At 42.2% G+C, this 22,679-nt stretch overlaps 1 protein-coding gene across 1 annotated transcript; it reads left to right on the forward strand.

The window, feature by feature from the left end:
- The first annotated feature begins 1,257 nt into the window (after positions 1 to 1,257).
- Positions 1,258 to 22,278, forward strand: Znf484 (zinc finger protein 484). The gene is made up of 6 exons (XM_042686582.1): positions 1,258 to 1,346; positions 6,355 to 6,399; positions 10,547 to 10,673; positions 13,586 to 14,717; position 15,024; positions 21,202 to 22,278. Exons 2-6 carry the CDS (start codon positions 6,385 to 6,387, stop codon positions 22,261 to 22,263), a joined length of 2,337 nt encoding a protein of 778 aa, XP_042542516.1. The 5' UTR covers positions 1,258 to 1,346; positions 6,355 to 6,384; the 3' UTR covers positions 22,264 to 22,278.
- Positions 22,279 to 22,679: the final 401 nt, after the last annotated feature.

Below are 22,679 nucleotides of genomic sequence, written 5' to 3' on the forward strand. Positions count from 1 at the left end.
CTGGAATGATTATGGGGAAAGCTGGTGAGGTCTCATCTCAGCAAATAAGTCCATTCATTCATTCTTGTAATCTCAGGTATGCATCAATCCTAAATAGAAAATCATAGCCCAAGGCTGTTCTGGGCAAAAAGCTTGCAACCTTATATGAAAGTAGAGCTAAAAGCTTCCAAGTGTAGTTTAGTGGTAAAGTACCAGCCTAGTAATCCCTGAGTCCAAACCACAGTACTGTGGGGGGAAGAAATCCACTAAAAAAAAGATACTTGTTACCTCGTAAATCCAACAAAGTTAAGCTATCAAAATGCACAAAAATAAATTGCATTTCTATGCAATGAAAAAGTAAAGAATTCGAGTTAAAAATCACATCAAAAGAGGATGAAATGCAAGACTGGAGATGTACATCAGTGACAGCACTTGCCTGCCAAGGCCATTGGTTGGATCCTCAGCATCAGGAAGGAGGAGCAGAATAAAATACATAAAATAATAAAATACACAATAAAGCAAGGAGGCAAAAGACCGGCTACACTGAAAACTTCTGGAAGTTACCAAATAAGGCACAAACAGATGAAGAGATACCCTTAAGTCGTGAATAGGAAGGTTTCGTGTTAAAATGTCTATAACTACCCAAAGTGATCGGTAGAGTTGCTAGGCTTTTTGCTTATGACGGGTGCCCTACTGCTGGAGCTACACCGCCACTTGCTACTTTTTTGCTCGTTAATTTGAGATGAGCCTCTCCGACTTTCCTGCCCTGGCTGGCTTAGAACCGCCATCGTCAGATCCATCCTCCTGAACAGCTAGGGTTACAGGTGTGAGCCCAGCACAGGACCCATCCTGGATACACGGTACGGAGATGCTCGCACAGAGCTGTGTGTTGTTTTTGGATGCCGTGTTTTGTGAATGCCGATTAGCCGGTTTGGGTTATCAGTGCTGAAGCTGCAAGGGCACTGCGGAAAATGTGGGTGGGTAACTCGTGGCAACAAGCTCTGGTGGTACCTTGGCACCTCCAGTGGCTCACCCCCACCGTCGCCGCGTCACTCCGAGCAGGGCCGCCTACAGACTGCAGTGTCCTCTGGGCGCCGCCATCTTGGCGCTCAACCTCAGCACCCAATCTGCAATGAGATTAGCGGAGCTCCGTGTTGACCGTACAAGCAGTTTCCGAGTGTGGTCCGTACAAGCAGTTTCCGAGTGTGGTCCGTACAAGCAGTTTCCGAGTGCGCATGCGCACCTGAAGCTCGCGTTCCGCCCCCCACCCCCAGGAATCCACGGGCTGCTGTTAAAATGAAGCCGGTGACGGTGTAGTTCTGGCCACTCCGGTCACGGCCTGGGGCAGAGAGCGCGGAGGGGAACAGGTGAGTGCAGGTGAGGCGTGCAGGGTGTGGAGCGTTCCGCGCTCCTCGAAGAAGAGTCTCCGCAGTCCGAGGTGCGCCCGGGGGGGGGGGGGAGGGGGGTGCCGTGGATGTTGGGTATGGGGGGGGGGGGGTGAGACCAGCTGAAGAAGTGGGAGCTGACGGCCATGGGGACCAAGTCACCGGACAGGGATGAGTGATGGCGACCCACTTAAGGTTCTGACTCAGGATCATGGCATATTCGCAAAGATCAAATTTATCTGTATATCTAGTTCTATGTATATATATGATCTTATGGGCTCGCATGGGAGTTCCTTTTTACCTAATTTTGCTCTCTTCCATATCATTAGTATTGCCCATGTCATTCCAATTATTATATTATTATATTATTTTGGTCGGTTGCTGGGCTTTGAACTCAGGCTGGGCGCTGTCCCTCAGCTCTTCAGCTCAAGGCAAGCACTTTACCACTTGAGCCACAGCACCATCTCCGGTTTTTTGGTGGTTAATTGGAGATAAGAGCCTAGGCTGGCTTTGAACCGCAGTCCTCAGATCTCAGCCTCCTAAGTAGCTAGGATTACAGGTATGAGCCACTGACTCCCGGCCAATTATTATAGTTATATGTCATTCTTTCTCTTCTTTTAAATATCAGGCATTTTAAGGGTTATCCACTTCATTGATCAATTTGAAACACTGGCTCTTTGTTGTGTTTATATTCTATAACTCATTTTATATTGATTTTATTTCTTGTGTAATTTTTTTTTTGGGGGGGGGTCCGGTCATAGGGGCCTGAACTCTGGGCCTGGGCGCTGTCCCTCAGCTCTTCAGCTCAAGGCTAGTGCTCTACCACTTGAGCCACAGCGCCACTTCCAGCTTTTTTCTTTTTGCTCATGTGGTGCTGAGGAATCGAACCCAGGGCCTCACGCATGCAGGGAAGCGCTCTACCACTGAGCCACCTTCCCAGCCCTTCTTGTGTAATTATTTTTATCTTTCTCCCTTTGCTGTAATTTTTTGTTCTTACCTTTATTTTCTAAAGTCTTGTATTAGATGCCCAGTTGCCCTAACTACATCACTGTGTGTGTGTGTGTGTGTTTGTGTTTGTGTGTGCAGAAGTATTTGGGGAAGCCTGACTAATGGTTCAGGTTTAGTTGTGTTGATGATGGGTTGCAGGTGTGTCTGGAGCTGGGACTCTCATGATGACTTGTGGAGATGGGTGGTGGATATTAATGTAAGCATGGAAGTTCATGATGGGGACATGAGATTGAATAAGGAGTGCCAGAACCACTAGAGTAGAAGCCTTGGAGGTTCTATAATCCCTAACTACGGTATGGGAAATGGTGATTCTGAGGCTTCTGCAGGTTGGGTCACTGCACCAACTGACAGTTGAAATGGGTTAATGAGTAAGAACTGATGGTGCCCCCACTGGGTGTAATTGGAGAGACTGTGGAGTCAGATAATGTCTGATATCATCATTGTACTTTGTGTACATTACAGATTTTATAATAACAATAAATAGGTATTGAAATGATACAAAATTACTATTAACTTTCTGAGATTAAATATTGATTTTTTGAAGATTTATATGACTCACTTAGGCGTAAGATATACAAGTAGAAGTATAAAGGTAAAGCAACATATTTTTGGTACCAGTACCAGGACCTTGAATTCTCAATTGAAAGCCTCAGCCCAGAAGACCACATGAACACCAAGTCACGTACAACAAAGTTTACTGGAAGCAAGCTGGCAGGCTGACCCTCCTGGGTAGCCATAGCACTTCTCCTTGAGCAAGGAGGTTTATATGGCTGGGGGGCTGGGGGTGGGAATTTCACTAGGGGTGGGGAGTACTCTGCAGTCTGGTTTGTGTGAGATAGAGTTTGTGAGGTGCATGAGTTGGGATTTATTGTGGCAGGTCTAAGGTTTATGGTTGCAGCTGCCTGTGTCACCCAATGAGATAAAGCCTGAGCCAGCTAATTTTGGGGAAGGGACTGTGTCACCAGATTTCAGGGAAAGGCCATGCTTTACAGCAGGGCCTAAGATAGCAGAGTGGCTCCTGAGATGGAGGACGTTAAGCTAACATCAGTTAGTGCTTTTTTGCTCAAGGCTGGTGTTGTACCACTTGACCCTCATCTCTACTTCCAGCTTTTTGGGAGGTAATTAAGAGATAAGAGTCTCATGGACTTTCCTGTCCAAACTAGCTTCCAACTATGATTTTAATATCTCATCCCTCTAAGTAACTAGGATTACAAGAGTAAGCCACCAGCACCTGGTATGTATACATTTCTCCTGCTAATTATTTAACATTTCCGTGTTAGTTGTTAAAAACATTTGGAGAGCAATGGCCATAGTCATTTGGTGACTTGGTTCCACTGTTAAGAATGTGATCGGCTAGCACATTCTAGCCAATTTCCACTGAAAAATTTCTTTTTAGAACTATGTATGAGAAATAACCTTGAGAAAACTAGAAAGCCCCCATTATTGGTGTTTTTGTGATTATTTTTCACAACTTAAGTTAGTCACAAAAACCTAGTGTAAAAACATTGGGAAGAAATTGTATGCTTTAAAGTTCTTTTGCTTTGTGCAGGCAAATAAGAATATAAACATTAAAACCACAACAAAGAGGATGGGAATGTGGCTTAGTGGTAGAGTGCTTGCCTAACATGCATGAAGCTCTCAGTACACACAATTCCTCAGTACCCCATAAACAGAAAAAGTCAGAAGTGGCACTGTGGCTCAAGTGGTAGAGTGCTACCTTTGAGGAAAAGAAGCTCAGGAGAGTGCTCAGGCCCTGAGTTCAAGCCCCAGGACTGGCACACACACACACACACACACACACACACACACACACACACACACACACACCAACAACAACAATGAAAACAGGAAAAAAATATAAGTATCAAATGTACCATAACCAAAGTATAATATTTTAAAATGTTACTGTTTTTCCTTCCAGATAACTTCTATGCACATGAATGAATTTACCTGTGTGTGTGTGTGTGTGTGTGTGTGTGTGTGTGTGTGTGTGTGTGTGTGTGTGTACACAGCGTACTATAAATAAAAAAGGTTTTATTTTAACTTTTTTGTCATTTTTTTTTCCGTCATGGGGCCTGAACTCTGGGCCTGGGCACCATCCCTGAGCTCTTCAGCTCAAGGCTAGCACTCTACCACTTGAGCCACAGCACCACTTCCAGATTTTTCTGTTTATGTGGTGCTGAGGAATCGAACTCCAGGGCTTCATGCATGCAAGGCAAGCACTCTACCACTGAGCCACCTTCCAAGCCTTTTTTTTTTTTGTCATTTTTTAAAGGAATATATTTTTAACAATGGAAATCACAATACAGGAAAGATTTAAATCAAAAACTCTGATTTTCATACAAACAACACAAACAAATTTCTTTCCTTCCTTCCTTCCTTCCTTCCTTTCTCTATCATGGGTCTTGAACTCTGGGCCTGGGCACTAGCCCTGAGCTCTTCAGCTCAAGGCTCTACCACTTGAGCCACAGCACCACTTCCAGTTTTCTAGTGGTTAACTGGAGATAAGAGTCTCATGATGTTCCTGACCGGGCTGGCTTTGAACCATGATCCTCAGATCTCAGCCTTCTGAGTAGTTAGGATTACAGATATGAACCTCTGGCACCTGGCAACATGACCAAATTTCTAAAGTTGGTATTACATCTCAAAATTGTCCCAGTTCTTAAAAAAAAAAAAAAAAGAGGAAAATACACGTGAACATGCCTTATAGTATAGTAAACCAAAAAGCAAGAATTAACAAGCATGCCAATGTTTTTACTTTGAATTGTAGACATAGTCCCTATATCTGAGTTTCACAGAAGAGCATGTTTCTTAACATGCATCTGAAATTTTCAGTGTATTGTCATATTTATGAACAACATTTAACAAAGTGAAAACTGCTTTAACCTAAATATGCTCGTTGATTAGGTACACTCCTGCAACATAGCTAATCTGAGGAAAGATGAAAATTGTTATGGTCAATACTGAACTTTTTTTACTGTGTCGTAAGTGTATGTTTCAGTATTCAGAATTACTAAGCTTAAAGTTTTAGACAATTTTAACTTCCACTTTACAGTAAACATGAATCACAAGCCTGTAATTCATAACTGTTAAACTTAATTTTGTTTTCTTGAAAGAGAAAAAGAAAGAGGAAGGAAAGGAGGGAGAGAGGGAGGGGAGGGAAGGAAGGAAGGAAGGAAGGAAGGAAGGAAGGAAGGAAGGAAGGAAGGAAGGAAGGAAGGAAGGAAGGAAGGAAGCATGCTGGTACTGGGGCTTAAAACTGGCACTGTACCACTTGAGCCACAGCTCCACTTACAGTTTTTTTGTGGTTAAATGGAGATAATAGTGTCATGGACTTCTCTGAGCTAGCTATTATCCTCAGATCTCAGCCTACTGAGTAGCTAGGATTACAGATGTGACCCATCAGTACCCAGATTATATTTTAATTTTTACTTGGTATTTATAGTTTTTCTATAGTATTTTAATTTCATGTAACAGTCTGTGTTTTGGAATTGTGTATAATAGCATTCCACACCATTTAGTGCTAAGGTGTTTCTAACCTTAGTTAATAACTAAGCAGTTATTGTTGTGGTAAACCTCCTGCCTTTAAGTCCTTATGCAATCTCAGATGATTTGTCAATTGATGTAGTTCTAGAAAGGTGTGGCTTAGCCTGTAATCAATCCTAGCTACTCAGGAGGCTGAGATCTGAGGATCATGGTTTGAAGGCAGTCCAGGCAGAAAAGTCCATGAGACTCTTATCTCCAATTAACCAACAAAAAGCTGGAAGTCCAGCTGGAGGTACAGCTCAAATGGTAGAGCACCAGCCTTGATTTAAGGCCAAGTGAGATCAGGATGCCCTGAGTTTCAAGCCCCAGTACTGGCACACACACAAAAAAGGAAGGGATGCCTATGTTTGAGGCACTTAGGCTTCAAAGGATGGCTGTGTTCGTGTATGACACTGCCACACTTTCTCTTCTCACCTGCACTGCTCTGTTTTCTCAGATCTCTGCCCCTTTTCCAGAAGAGCCAGCAATGAACAAGTCCCTGGTGAGTTCTTATTTGTTTCATCTATTTGTTGTTTTGTTTTTCTTGTGGATTCTAGGAGGCTTCTAACACACCATATAGTAAGATAGACCAGTATATATAAATAAAAACCTAAGATCAGAGAAAACAAGAAGAAACTATCAGCTCCAAGTCAAACTGGAAGATAAAGACTTGTGAGTCTTGTGGTTGTCACACATGGCAACAAACTTTGAACTATACAATTGTCTTTGATCTTCCAATAGTGGCAATTAGAGACGTGGGATATATTATTAAAACATAACTCACCAGTGATACTGATTTCCTGGCTCTTGATATTGGAGAAAAATAATTTGTGTGTGTATGTCAGTACTGGAGCTTGAACTTAGGGCCTCCTGGTGTCATTCATTGGTTTTGTTTTCTTTTTGGTTGGTCATGGGTCTTGAACTCAAGGCCTGGGTGCTATTCCCTGAGCTTTTGCACTCAAGGCTAGTGCTCTACCACTTTGAGCCACAGCACTACTTCCAGTTTTCTAGTGGTTAATTGGAGGTAAGAATTTCACAGATTTTCCTCCCCAGGCTGGCTTCAAACCATGATCCTGAGATCTGAGCCTCCCAAGTAGCTAGGATTACAGGCATGAGCTACCAACATCTGGCTTGTTATGGATTTTTCCATCATATTTATAAGAGCTATTGCCCTTGCTCTTTTCTCTTGCTGTGTTGTTTTTGGTTTGGATATCATGGTAAAATTTAATTCATAAATGAGTGGTTTTATATTATTCTGCCAGAGACTAATTTGTGTTTACTTTTTTGTACTTTGTCCAATTTTTTGGACTTTTCTAATCAAGGCAATCTGACCTCATAGAATTAATTAGGAAATACTCCCTTCTCTGTTTTCTGAAATAGATTCTATAAAATTTCTGGGTTTAGCCGGGCGCTGGTGGCTCATGCCTGTAATCCTAGCTACTCAGGAGGCTGAGATCTGAGGATCATGGTTCAAAGCCAGCCCGGGCAGGAAAGTCTGTGAGACTCTTAGCTCCAATAAACCACTAGAAAACCGGAAGTGGCACTGTGGCTCAAGCAGTAGAGCGCTTGCCTTGAGCTGAAGAGCTGAAGGACAGCGCCCAGGCCAGAGTTCAAGCCCCACAACCGACTAAAAAAAAAAAAAAAATCTGGGTTTTTTCAGGGAGTGTGGGTAGGGGGAAGTATTGGTGGTATGCTAGGATTGAAACCAGAGCCTCATGCATACTAAGCAAGGCCTCTACCACTGAACTATATTCCTGGCTTTTGGGCTATTTCTTTACATATTTGGCAGAATTCTCCGGTGAAACAATGTATGCCCAGAGATCCTTTTTTTGGAAGTTATAAAGGTACAAATTCAACTTCTTTAATGTTTATAATATTGTTTACATTTTCTATTTAATACTTTGTGTGTGTGTGTGTGTGTGTGTGTGTGTTTGTGTGTGTGTGTGTTGTAGTGAGGCTTGAACTCAGGACCTCTTGCTTTCACTTAGCTGTTTTTTTTTTCCTTAAGTCTGGCACTCTACTACTTGAACCACAGCTCCACTTCCAGCTTTTTGGTGATTAATTAGAGATGGGCATCTCACAGACTTTTCTGCTGGGGCTGGTTCAAACATCAATCCTCAGACCCTAGCCTCCTGAGTAGCTTGGATTACAGGTATAAGCCACAAGCACTCTACCACTGAGCCACTTTCCCAGCTCCATAAGCACTTTTTAAATTATAGTACTCTTAGTGAATTTAAAGGGTCATCTCTTTGTGATTTCTGACTTACAGTTCCCTGAGATGGCTAATGGTGCTTTATTATTCCATGTCCTTTAGCTGTTTATATGTCTTTTATTCTTTTTTCTTTTTTTAATTCCATCATGAGGCTTGAACTCTGGGCTTGGGTGCTGTCCCTGAGCTCTTCAGCTCAAGGCGAGTGCTCTACCACTTAAGCTACAACATCACTTCTGGTTTTCTGGTGGTTTATTGAAGAGAAGAGTCTCATGGACTTTCCTGCCCTAGCTGGCTTCTAACTGTGATTCTCAGATCTCAGCCTCCTGAATAGCTAGGATTACAGGCATGAACCACTGGTGTCCAGCTTAAAAGACTATTTATTACTTACTTTTAAATTTGTTTTTAGTCCCTTGGTCAATAGTGACAACAAATATAAAAATTTATTTATGGATTCTTATTTATGTTCCATTGTTCTATGTCTACCCATATATCAGTACTATACTGTTTTGAAAAAAACAGCCATTTTTTTTGTTTGCCTTGAACTTGCTATGTAGTAATCCTCCTGCCTCTGCTTCCCAGAATGGGAATGTATTTGTGTTAGTACTGGGGCTTGAACGCGGGTTCTTGTGCTCTTGCTTGGCTTTCTGGCTCACCCACAGTCTCCCATTTAATCTGTGTGTTCATTTCCAGCTTTTTGCAGTTAATTGAAGATTCAAGTCCTCTTGGATTTATCTGCCTATCAGAATGGCTCCAAATAGGATCCTCAAATCTCAGCCTGCTAAGTAACTAGGATTGTAGGTGGGAGCCACTGCTGTCTACCTTAAACAGCAAATTTTAATGGGTTTTGGTTTTTGTTTTTGTTTTTGGGTCCGGTCGTGGGGCCTGAACTCTGGGCCTGGGCGCTGTCCCTCAGCTCTTCAGCTCAAGGCTAGCGCTCTACCACTTGAGCCACAGCTCCACTTCCGGCTTTTTTCTTTTTGCTTATGTGGTGCTGAGGAATCGAACCCAGGGCCTCAGGCATTCAAGGCAAGCGCTCTATCACTGAGCCACCTTCCCGGCCCCTTAATGGTTGTTTTTTGTTTTTGTTTTTGTTTTTTTGGTCCGGTGGTGGGGCCTGAACTCTGGGCCTGAGCACTGTCCCTCAGCTCTTCAGCTCAAGGCTAGTGCCCTACCACTTGAGCCACAGCGCCACTTCTGGCTTTTTTCTTTTTGCTTATGTGGTGCTGAGGAATCGAACCCAGGGCCTCAGGCATGCAAGGCAAGCGCTCTACCACTGAGCCAACTTCCCAGCCCCTAATGGTTGTTTTTAAAGAACAAATTAACTTAGTTGATCATTGAATGTGAAATGAATGTCATGATATATTTCTTTTATTGAATGAGCTATTATTAGAATATGGCATACAGAGAAAAATGCATAGAAATATGTACAGCTTGGGAACTTTTTTTTTTTTTGGTCAGTCGTGGGGCTTGAACTCTGGGCCTGGGCGCTGTCCTTCAGCTCTTCAGCTCAAGGCGAGTCTCTACCACTTGAGCTACAGCGCCACTTCCGGTTTTCTGGTGGTTTATTGGAGATAGGAGTCTCACGGTCTTTCCTGCCCGGGCTGGCTTTGAACCGCGATCCTCAGATCTCAGCCTTCTGAGTAGCTAGGATTACAGGCGTGAGCCACCAGCGCCCGGCTCAGCTTGGGAACTTTTTATAGCTTATTCCTGGATAACTGACACACTAATTTGAAAAAGAACTACTGTAGCATGATAATTTCAACACAATTTTTCAATGTAAATGTAGGTGTTTAATGGGAACTTAAATATCATATACCGTTAAGTGATTCCTTTTTTTTTTTTTTTTTGGTCTTGGAGCTTGAACTTGGCCTGAGTGCTGTCCCTCAGCTCTTCAGCTCAAAGCTAGCACACTACCACTTGAGCTACAGCACCACTTCTGGTTTTCTGGTGGTTTATTGAGAAATAAGAGTTTCACTAGGACTTTCCTACCCGGGATGGCTTTGAACCTCGATCCTCAGATCTCAGTCTCCTGAGTAGCTAGGATTACAGGCATGAGCCACTGGCACCTGGCTGCGTTAAGTGATTCCTAATTGGGTATCATTAGTTCATGTCTGTGTTTGTAGCTATTGAAGAGGCTGAGATCTGAAGATCACAGTTCAAAGCCAGCCCAGATGGACATGTTTGAAGGACCCTTATCTCCTATTAACCACCAAAAGCTAGAAGTAGAGGTGTGGCTCAAGTGGCTGAGTGCCAGTTTTGAGAGAAAAAGCCAAGCTATAGCACAAGGCCTTGAGGTTCATGCTCCAGTTTTGGCGCGCACACACACACACACACAGAGTCAGATACACATACAAGTGAGGTCTTGAACACCTTGTTTCAATGCTGCAGTCTTGATCCTTTCTGTGAGATAATTATTTGTTTTTATTCTTTTTTTCAGGGATCAGTGTCCTTCCAGGATGTCCTTGTGACCTTCAGCAGGGAGGAATGGCAACACCTGGACCTTGCTCAAAAAAACCTGTACAGGGATGTGATGCTGGACAACTATTTCAACCTGATCTCCGTTGGTAAGTGCAGCCCTACCGCTGTATAACAACTTCACCTACACACATTATTGTACTTTCCTTCTTAGTGGGATTTTTGAAATCTGAGTTTTCTTAGGTATGTGGAACTTCTAAAATCTGTAGGGCATTTGAAGTGACGGTTTTATTTTAATTTTGTCCCATATTCTTAATAATATCTCTTGGCTTTGGTGAATATACTTCTGTTCCCAGTAAACATCTCTGGGGGACACATGGCCTGTTTCATTGCATGGCCTCTGAAACCAAGTCCCTTATTCTTTCTTGTACATAGAGTGTCAAGTTCCCAAACTGGAATACATCTTCAACTTGGAGCAAGGAAAAGAGCTATGTGTGTTAGATGGTAAAATCTCAAGTCCAAGATGTTTAAGTAAGTCAAGAGCCAAGAACTCAGAAGATAGTACAATGGCCCAGCACTTGTGCTGGGAAAGGTTGAATATTTTCAATGCCAAGAATAGGACTTTTCCTTCGTATGTTTGGAACTTTCAGAATTGCTTGGATAGTGTTGATATAGACCCTTGAATGTTTAAATACTGCTTTCCAAAGCTACATTTCTTCCAATGCCTCCTTTGCTTGACTTTTTAAATTCATTTATTCATCCATTCATTCATTCATCTTTTTTTTTTTTTTTTTGATTGTGAGGCTTAAATTCAGGACCTGGGCACTGTCTCTGAGCTCTTTTTGCTCAAGGTTTGCACTCTACCATTTTGAGCCACAGCTCCACTTCTGGTTTTTGACTGGTTAATTGGAGATAAGAGTCTCACAGACTTTCCTGCCCAGGCTGTGATCTCAGCCTTCTAAGTAGTTAGGATTCTAGGCATGAGTCCCTGGCACCTAGCTTTGCCTCACTTTTTTGGAGGGTGGAGGAGAGGTAAGTCGTGGGGCTTGGACTCTGGGCCTGGGTGATGTCCCCGAAACCACTTGACCCACAGCGCCACTTCAGATTTTCTGGACTTCCCTGCCTGGGCTAGCTTTGAACCATGATCCTCAGATCACAGCCTCCTGAGTAGCTAGGATTACAGGCGTGAGCCACTGGCGCCAGGCTGCTTCACTTCTTATGAGAGAATTTACTATAATGTGCTTAATTTACTTTGGCAAAACCCTAGATTATCTAGTATCCTTTTTTCTTTTCTTTCTTTTTTTTCTTTTGTGTGTGTATGTGTGTGTGTATACCCACACATGTAGCTTTAACTCAGGGCCTTACTTTCTTGCTTGGACTGTTTGCTCAAGACTAGTATTCTACCACTTGAGCCACAGCTCTACTTCCAGCTTTTTTGTCGCTAATTGGAGATAAGAGTCTCATGGCTTTTTTCTGCCTGGGCTGGTTTTGAAGCACAACTCTTAGATCTTAGTCTCTTGAATAGCTAGGATTACAGGGATGAGCCACCACCACCTGGCCCATTGGTTGGTTTTGATGAGGTCACACTTTATGCCTGGGCTTGGGCTGCGACCCTCCTGCTTGTGCTTCCTGGTGTCACTGGGGATAACAGCTGTAGTTTTCTGCACCCAGCAACTATGCTTCCCCTATGGCTGAGGAGCACCACTATGCCCAGCTAGCATAGTGGTTGAGAGTGCATCTTGTAAATTTCTTTTTGCCAGGACTCGCCTTGAACTTCCATCCCCTGATCTCTACCTCTCAAGTTACTAGTACTACAGACTTGAGCCAGCATCCCTGACTTAGCTTCTTTTCTTACATATTCGAACACTGACAGATCTACCTTCTGTACAAACCATGGTGTGCCACACTCCTGCTCATTGTTTTCTTTCATAGGCTCTATTTTCCTTCTGTGTCACTTAGGAATGAGCTTTTTATTATCTCTTTGTGCTCTTCTCTAACTTGACTTTGAGGGCACTTGGACATTTGCTTCTTCCTTGGCCAGTGCAACATAGCATAAACTTAATCTTGTACTTCTTGATAGGTCACAGCAGCTTTTATACCTCATGTGCAAGATATCGAGTTATGCTTATTGCTTTAGTTTGTGGTTGATGTCATCATGAATATGTTTAAGGCTCCCTCTTACTTGATTTATTCCTTTCCATCCACTTTCCCCATACTTATTTTTCTCCTTCACAGAGGTGTCTACTCTAGTGCATGTACTATTTGTCCTTGAATTTGTGGGGTATAGGTAAAATCTAGAATGTTGGTTGTTTCTTTTTTTGTTTTTGTTTTTATTTTGGCCATGGGGCCTGAACTCTGGGCCTGGGCACTGTCCCTCAGCTCTTCAGCTCATGGCTAGCACTCTTCCACTTGAACTACAGCACCACTTCTGGATTTTTCTGTTTATATGGTGCTGAGGAATGCAACCAAGGGCCTCATGCATGCAAGGCAAACACTCTACCACTGAGCCACCTTCCCAGCCCCTAGAATGTTGGTATTTGTAGTTTATAGAAATGGTCAGGCTGATATCAACTTTCCTACCCAGGGATGTGCCTGTAATCCTAGAGATGATGGTAAGCCTAAAATAAAATGATTGGAGGTACTGGAATACACCCAGGCTGGAAATAATATCAATACTAACAACCAGTGAAAAGGAGGGTTAGAAACATGACTCAGATATCTTAACATCCTAACAAATCCAAATAAGCCCTGAGTTCAAATCTCTGATAATGCAAAACACAAAAAAGCAAATAGTTTAAATGAGCTAATATAAGACTTAGAAGAATACATCTATACTATGGTTTATCGTAAGTGCAATGGGTTACTTTCATAGCCATATATTGTCATACTATATTTATATATGAAATGATACACTTATATTTATATATATATATTAAATATCTATGTTATATTTATATAGCACTTCACCCATTTCTTGTTTTTCACCATTAATTAATTTAATGTATCCTTACATGTCCTACTAATTTTTTGTGTGTCAGTTGTATCTTTTCTTTCTTTTTAGATGAGGCCATTGGTTTTGAGAATCTACAACAGGGACCCTGTGAAGCAGTTTCTTTCCAGTCTGAGAGACTTAGTCTTTTCCAAGGACATGACTCTTATTGTGCTATTAGAGAATTGTGGCAAGATGAGAAACAGAGAGGGAGATCTGAGAAAAAACAGAGCAAACCTGGAAGTTGTGTTTCCTTCTGCAACAAGGCAACAAGAGCCTGTGAGAGGGACTGTGAACGTGAGGACACTGAGAAAATGGTTCCTGCATACACACACCTCGCTCCTTCAGAAAAAAGATTCCCTTCCTGTGACTCATGTGGAGAGAGTTCAGAGCCTCTTGGAAGCTTATATAATCACAGCAGAAACAATCTGACAGAAACTGTTGAAGAGATGATGGAATATACTGATATTTTTACACGTATGAATTTTCCCACAACTGTGAATGCTCGTGAAGACAGACAGTGTCAGCCCCTTCTGAGTCAAAAGCGGGCTCTCACTCAGCATTGGAAAGTTCCTACTGAGGATAACCTTTATTCATTTTCTGACTATGTGAAACTTTTCACCCAAGACTTGCCTCTCTCTAAGCATCAAGAAATTTGTGCTGAAGAAAAACAGCCTGAGTGTCACAAACATGAGAGAGTCTTTGCTCAGAAATCTCAACTTGCTATATCTCAGAGAATTTGTATAGGTGGGAAACCTTGGATATGTACTGAATCGGAGGATTTTTCCCTTGTGTCAAACCATCAGAAAACTCAAAGTGAGGAAAATTCCCATGAACGTGCTAAGTATGGAAGAACCTTTATTCAGAACTCTGATCTGCTCAGATGCCCAAGAAATCCTGCAGGAGAAAAACATTATGAATACAGCAAATGTGGGGAAAGCATCTCTCAGAATTCAATCCTCAAAACACATAAAAACTTATATACCACCAATCAACACTTTAAATGTACTGAATGTGGAAAGGCCTTCACAAGAAAATCAACACTAAGTATGCATCAGAAAATCCATACAGGAGAAAAACCCTATGTATGCACTGAATGTGGGAAGGCCTTTATCCGGAAGTCACATTTTATCACACATGAGAGAATTCATACTGGAGAGAAACCTTATGAATGCAGTGACTGTGGAAAATCCTTTATAAAAAAGTCACAACTCGACAGGGGGCTGCTTGCAGATCACCAGGTACCGGATTGCAGAACAGCGGATCGCCAGGAACAGAGAAACCTACCAGCCGGGAGTCTCCAGGAGGATCCCACCCCACCCATCACTCTCCACCGGAGCGGAGAGGCTCCATCCCGCCAAAGCCGCCCGGCACCAGCAGCGCCACAAAGGGACCTGTCGCGATCGCAACCACCCGGCGGGGGGCCGCCCAACCCAGCCCGCAACCACCCCAACTGAACTCGGACTGCAACAACAACTGACAGACTGCAACAACAACTGACGACCTACAGGGTGAGTACCCATCAGGGGACAGGGAATCCATCAAGGGAGACCAGAGCTGGAGGGAATCCCCAGACCCTGACCTAGACTCCCTACCCCAACACCCGGACCACAGGACCCACTAAAACTGGGAACTGTTCGAGAGCCCCACCAGCCGGTGGAGCACACTCTGCTGGCCAGGCCAGAGCAAGAGCGCCCCGGGAAGGGAGCTTAAATGCTCAAGCCAGGAACAGTGCCCCTGGGTCAAGACTACCAACAGTAGAAGAAATTTGAACTGTGTCCTCCAGGCTGCATAACCAAGGTGGTATACACATTAGCACAGGCCTAACGAGCGCGCTCCAGGCTGGGGCCGGAACCAGGCCAGGGGACCGGCGCCTGAACAAAGCAAAAAGGGTCAGAAGTGGGGCTGTGGCTCAAATGGTAGGGTGCCAGCCCTGAGCTGAAGAGCTGAGGGACAGCACCCAAACCTAGAGTTCAAGCCCACAACCAGCCCAAAACAAACAAAAACACATCAGGAGCCCATAGCAGACTCCAGTATTTGGGAGAGTGCATCCAGAGCATCTGATCTTCCCAAGAGCACCCGCAGGAGCAAACACAAGCAGTCTAGGCTGCTCAACCCTTCCAAAGGCGGGAATTGCTACAGCAGAGAGCTGAGAATCCTAAGTGAATAGCAGCTGGAAATAGGCTCCCAACAGAATCCAGATCAGACACAGACTCTCTCTACCAATAGAGAATCAGCAACCAAGCAAAGACAGACACACCAAAACAAGATTGAAGAGCAGTCTCCTGAACCCCCATGCGAAAATCACAGAGAAAAATCACAAGGTTTACCACTACCCAGGACAGCAAGCTCACCTCAAAAGCCAGCAGCCACGCAGGGGAGAGCCCCAGTGGGAGCAAAGCAGGAATGGAAGACAAAAACTACATCCAAGGGTTGCTGGAGGCAATGACTCAAGAAATAAAGCGAGAAATGGATCAGAAATTGAAAGAGCACAAGGATGAACTATCAAAAGATATACAGGATATCAAACAAAAATTGGATGCAAAAATAGAAGCTGCACAAACCTCAGTAAGAAGTGAGATAAACGCCAAATTAGAGGTAATGCATACTGATATCACCTCATTGAGAGGTGAGATCAGTACTCTGAGAACCAACATTGAATCCATAAAGGGATCCATTTCCATCATGCAAACCACAATAGAAGCCACGGTCAACAGAGTGAATGAAATGGAAGGTAGAGTGTCAGATACAGAAGACAGAATACACCAACTGGACCAAAAAGTGACAGATATGGAAAAATCACTCAAATTAAACCAAAGGGAAATTCAAGAGCAAGCAGATAATGCTAAAAAATTTAACCTTCGCATAATCGGAGTGGACGAAGGTGAGGAATTCCAGAGCAAGGGAATGCAACACCTATTTAACAAGATAGTCAATGAAAATTTTCCCCACCTCAAAAACGACCATCTTAACTACATCACAAAAGCTTATCGAACACCCAACAAGCAAGATCCCAGGAGAAACACTTCTAGGCACATAATAGTAACAATGATGGATCTGAATAATAAGGAAACAATCCTGCATGCAGCAAAAATGAAGAAGGAGCTATACTACAACGGGAAAAAAATTAGAATCACTGCAGATCTCTCCACACAAACAATGAATGCAAGAAAAGCCTGGGAAAGCACCATACGAGCCCTGAGAGCCAATAACTGCCAACCCAGACTGATATACCCGGCAAAGCTAGCATTCACATTCGATGGAGAACTGAAAACTTTTAATAGCAAAGAAAAACTAAATGAATACATAAACATTAAGCCAGCATTACAAAGAATTCTAAGAGGGGGGACACAACCTGAAGAAAGCAACCAGGAACTGGGACCTGCCCCAAACAGGCATTACTCAAAGTCTAACTGAGCAAGCACAGGAGGAAAGGAAAGAAGAAAAACTTAGGAAAACGGAATGGCAGGGACAACAATGCATCTCTCTATACTTTCTCTTAATATAAATGGGCTGAATTCGCCAATTAAAAGAAAACGAACTGAGGACTGGATCAGAAAACAAGACCCATCCATCTGTTGCCTTCAGGAGACCCACCTCTCAGCCAAACATACAAACAAACTCAGAGTGAAGGGGTGGAAAAGGACCTACCAATCAAATTCCCCCAATAAGAAAGCAGGTGTAGCTATCCTGATATCTGACAAAATAAACTTTTCATTAAAATCAGTACAGAAAGACAAGGACGGACATTACATATTAATAAAGGGAACAATCCAAGAGGAGGATATAACCATCATCAACTTATATGCCCCAAATATCGGTGCACCCAGATATGTTAAACAAATGCTCTCAAACTTACAGAATAAAATAGATCCCAATACGATAATACTAGGAGACTTTAACACGCCACTCTCACCAAAGGACAGGTCTACCAACCAGAGGATTGGCAAAGAAGCTACCGAATTAAGTGAGGCCATACTTCAAGCGGAATTAACTGACATCTACCGAGTATTTCACCCTAAAACAACACAGTACACATTCTTTTCAGCAGCTCATGGAACTTTCTCCAAAATAGACCATATCATAGTTCATTCAAGGAACTTAAGCAAATACAAAGGGATCGACATAATCCCCTGTATCCTATCTGACCACAGTGGAATCAAGCTAGCTCTCAATAACAAAGCATACCGCAGAAATTTCTCTAATACATGGAAATTGAACAGCACACTCCTTAACAAGGCCTGGGTAACAGAAGAGATCAGAGAAGAAATAAAGCATTTCCTAGAACTCAATGAAAATGAAAACACCTCACAAAGAAACTTGTGGGACACAGCAAAAGCAGTCCTGAGGGGCAAATTTATTGCCCTCAGTGCCCACATCAAGAGAATGGAGACAGACCAAGTAAATAATCTCATGTTGCAACTAAAACAGCTAGAAAAACAAGAAAAAATGGGACCTAAAGCTACTAGACGAAGCCAGATAACCAAATTGAGAGCAGAGATTAACCAATTAGAAAATCAGAAAACCATAACCAAAATAAACCAAACAAAAAGCTGGTTCTTTGAAAAAATAAACAAAATTGATGGCCCGTTGGCAAGATTAATTAAAAAAAGAAGAGAGGAAACCCATATTAATAGGATTAGGGATGCCACGGGAAACATCACAACACGTACCCAAGATATCCAAACAATTCTAACAGACTACTTTCAAAAGCTATACTCTCTAAAGGAAGAAAATCTGGCGGAAATGGATGCATTTTTAGAGAAATACAAGTTACCCAAACTGAGCAAAGAAGAAGTTAACCAATTAAATAAGCCAATATCCTATAATGAGATACAGGAAGCTATCAAAAGTCTTCCAACAAAAAAAAGCCCAGGACCAGATGGATTCACAGCAGAATTCTATAAGACCTTTAAAGAAGAACTAATACCCATACTCCTCAAGCTCTTCAGAGAAACAGAGAAGGAGGGAGCTATCCCAAACTCATTCTACGAAGCCAATATCACACTCATCCCCAAACCAGGCAAAGACCCAACCAAAAAGGAGAATTACAGGCCAATCTCCTTGATGAACACAGATGCAAAGATCCTTAACAAGATTCTAGCTAACAGAATCCAGAAACACATAAAAAAAATAATACACTATGATCAGGTAGGCTTCATCCCAGAGACACAGGGATGGTTTAACATACGTAAGTCAATAAATGTAATCCAGCATATCAACAGAGCCAAGGTCAAGAATCACATGATTATCGCCACAGATGCAGAAAAGGCCTTTGATAAAATTCAACATTCATTCATGCTAAAAGCTCTGGAGAAAATAGGAATAGAAGGAACATTTCTAAAAACAATAAAAGCCATTTATGACAGACCAATAGCCAATATTATACTTAATGGGGAAAAGCTACAACCAATCCTCCTAAAAACAGGAACAAGGCAAGGATGTCCACTGTCTCCACTCCTCTTCAACATAGTCCTAGAACCCTTAGCCAGGGCAATAAGGCAAGAAAAAGACATTAAAGGGATCCGCATAGGGAAAGAAGAAGTGAAACTATCCCTTTTTGCAGACGACATGATACTATACCTCCACGATCCCAAAAACTCCATCCCCAAACTTTTAGAAATCATAAGTCACTTCGGCAAAATAGCAGGATACAAAATAAACCCACAAAAATCAGTTGCCTTCCTATACACTGATAACGCACAGGAAGAGAGGGAAATAAAGGGAGCAACCCCATTCACAATAACCTCCCAAAAAATAAAATATTTAGGAATTAACCTAACCAAAGATGTAAAAGAACTATTTAATGAGAACTATAAAAAGTTAAAGAAAGAAATTGCAGAAGACACTAGGAAATGGAAAGACCTCCCATGCTCCTGGATAGGCCGACTTAATATAGTAAAGATGGTGATACTTCCAAAATTAATATACAAATTCAATGCAATTCCTATTAAAATCCCAATGACGTACATCACTGAAATACAGAAAACAGTCCAAAAATTTATATGGAACAACAAAAGACCTAGAATAGCCAAAACAATTCTAGGGGATAAAGACAATATGGGAGGGCTATCCATGCCGAACTTCAAACTCTACTACAGAGCTATAATCACAAAGACAGCATGGTACTGGCACAAAAACAGACCCGAAGACCAATGGAACAGAATAGAAGATCCAGATATAAATCCACAGGCCTACAGCCAGCTGATATTCGACAAAGGAGCCAAAGACATACAATGGAAGAAACACAGCCTCTTCAACCGCTGGTGCTGGGAAAACTGGGCAGCCACATGCAGAAAACTAAAAGTGGACCCCAGCCTATCACCATGCACCAACATCAACTCAAAATGGATTAAAGACCTTAACATTAAACCTGAATCTCTGAAACTACTGCAGGACAGAGTAGGAGAGACACTTGAACTAATAGGCACAGGAAGGAACTTCCTGAACAGAGTCCCAGGGTCACAACAAGTTGGAGAGAGACTCGACAAATGGGACTACCTTAAAATAAAAAGCTTCTGCACAGCTAAATCTATCGCAACTAAGCTAGAAAGACAACCAACTAATTGGGAAAAAATATTTACCAGCAATATATCAGACAAGGGGTTAACATCCTGTATATACAGGGAACTCAAGAAACTAATCCCTCCCAAACCTAACAAACCAATTACTAAATGGGCAAGGGAACTAAAGAGGGACTTCTCAAATGAAGAAATAAAAATGGCAAAGAAACACATGAGGAAATGTTCATCATCCCTGGTGGTGAAGGAAATGCAAATAAAGACAACCCTGAGATACCACCTTACCCCAGTCAGAATGTCCCACATCCACAAATCAGCCAACGACAAATGCTGGAGGGGATGTGGAGAAAGAGGAACCCTATTACACTGCTGGTGGGAATGTACACTTATACAACCACTTTGGAAAGCAGTCTGGAGGGTCCTTAGAAAGCTAAAGATTGACCTCCCTTACGACCCAGTCATACCACTTCTAGGCATCTACCCTGAACAACAGGAACCAATATACAAGGACACGTGCACCTCCATGTTTATTGCAGCACTGTTCGCAATAGCTAGGATATGGAAACAACCTAGGTGCCCCACCACAGATGAATGGATCCAAAAATTGTGGTATCTATACACAATGGAATATTATGCAGCCATTAGAAATGACAAAATAATGGCATTTGCAGGGAAATGGATGGAGCTAGAAGGAATCATGTTGAGCGAGGTAAGCCAAGAACGAAGAGACAAACGGTACATGGTCTCCCTCATAAGTGGATGCTAAATCCAAAAGGTTAGTGATACGACAAAACTAACAGGACTTAAGAAACAAAGAACTCCCGCTCATCTGGTTGAACCACTACTAAATATCCTCATGCTGCTGATCACAAATATGGTATATAACATGTGAACACTGTTATATATTACAGACTGTGGTAGACAATTTGCTCCAGGGAAGTTAGAATGAACTTGTGACTTTGAAATTATGTAATCATTTAATCACAATCAAAAAAAAAAAAAAAAAAAAAGAACCTCGGGGAAGGGAGGGAGGGAGGGGATGGTAGGGGGAAAACAATGGAGGGGGTAACAATGTTCAAGAGGAAGTGTACTCATAACCTCACTCATGTAACTGTGACCCTCTGTATAGTAGCTTTACAATAAAAAAAAAAAAAAAAAAAAAAAAAGTCACAACTCCATGTACACCAGCGAATCCACACAGGAGAGAATCCTTTTATATGTTCAGAATGTGGGAAGGTCTTCACTCACAAGACAAATCTCATTATACACCACAAAATTCACACTGGAGAGAGACCCTATATATGTACTGTGTGTGGAAAGGCCTTTACTGACAGGTCAAATCTCATTAAGCACCAAAAAATTCACACTGGAGAAAAACCTTATAAGTGCAGTGACTGTGGAAAATCATTCACTTGGAAGTCACGGCTCAGGATCCATCAGAAATGCCATACTGGAGAGAGACATTATGAATGCAGTGAATGTGGGAAAGCCTTCATTCAGAAATCAACACTAAGTATGCACCAGAGAATCCACAGAGGAGAAAAACCCTATGTTTGCCCAGAATGTGGGAAGGCTTTCTTCCACAAATCTCATTTTATTACTCATGAGAGAATTCATACTGGAGAGAAACCTTATGAATGTAGTGGTTGTGGGAAATCCTTCACTAAGAAATCACAACTCCATGTCCATCAGCAGATTCACACAGGCGAGAAGCCATATCGATGTGCTGAGTGTGGAAAGGCCTTCACTGATAGAGCGAATCTCTTTACACATCAGAAAATTCATACTGGAGAGAAGCCCTATAAATGTAGTGACTGTGGAAAAGCCTTCACTCGGAAATCAGGCCTTCATATCCATCAGCAATCCCACACAGGAGAAAGACATTATGAGTGCAGTGAATGTGGGAAAGCCTTCGCAAGAAAATCAACACTAATTATGCACCAGAGAATTCACACAGGAGAGAAACCTTATATTTGTACTGAATGTGGGAAGTCCTTTATCCAGAAATCACACTTAAATAGACATAGACGAATCCATACTGGAGAGAAACCCTACAAATGTAGTGACTGTGGGAAATCTTTCATTAAGAAGTCACAACTCCATGAGCATCATCGGATTCACACAGGAGAGAAGCCATATATATGTGCTGAATGTGGAAAGGCCTTTACCATCAGATCAAATCTTATTAAACACCAGAAAATTCATACAAAACAGAAAACCTATGTCTAGTTCATGTAACTAATGTCAATTACTACCCTTACTTTGGAGCAACCATGTTTGGTTACCCAACAGATTTTCAGGCCCCTACAAAATAAAGCAAAAGCTAGGTGCAGTGGTCACATCTGTAGTGAAGCGGAGATAGGAGGATTGCTTGAGTCCAGGAGTTTGAGACCAGCCTGGACAATACAACAGTACCCTAACCCCCACCCTCAAAAAAAAACATACAAAAAGATTACTCACATTACTTTTGTTTCATTTTTTTTGATAAAGCAGCAACTAAATAAATTCAGGACTTTTGAATTTTTTATGCCCTGAATAGCAAAATTATTAAATATGAATCCCATTTTTTTTAATTTTATTTTAATTGAGAACATACTGTACAGAGGGGTTACAATTACATGGGCAGGAAAATGCATACATTTCTT

The sequence above is a fragment of the Dipodomys spectabilis genome, unplaced genomic scaffold (genome assembly GCF_019054845.1).
Source record: "Dipodomys spectabilis isolate Male_0828 unplaced genomic scaffold, ASM1905484v1 ptg000098l, whole genome shotgun sequence".
Lineage (NCBI taxonomy): Eukaryota > Metazoa > Chordata > Mammalia > Rodentia > Heteromyidae > Dipodomys > Dipodomys spectabilis.

What these genes read in the sequence shown, in the direction of transcription:
- Znf484 (XM_042686582.1), top strand. An exon ending in TTTCAACCTGATCTCCGTTG is followed by an intron (nt 10,674 to 13,585) that starts GTAAGTGCAGCC and finishes CTTTCTTTTTAG; the next exon opens with ATGAGGCCATTGGTTTTGAG.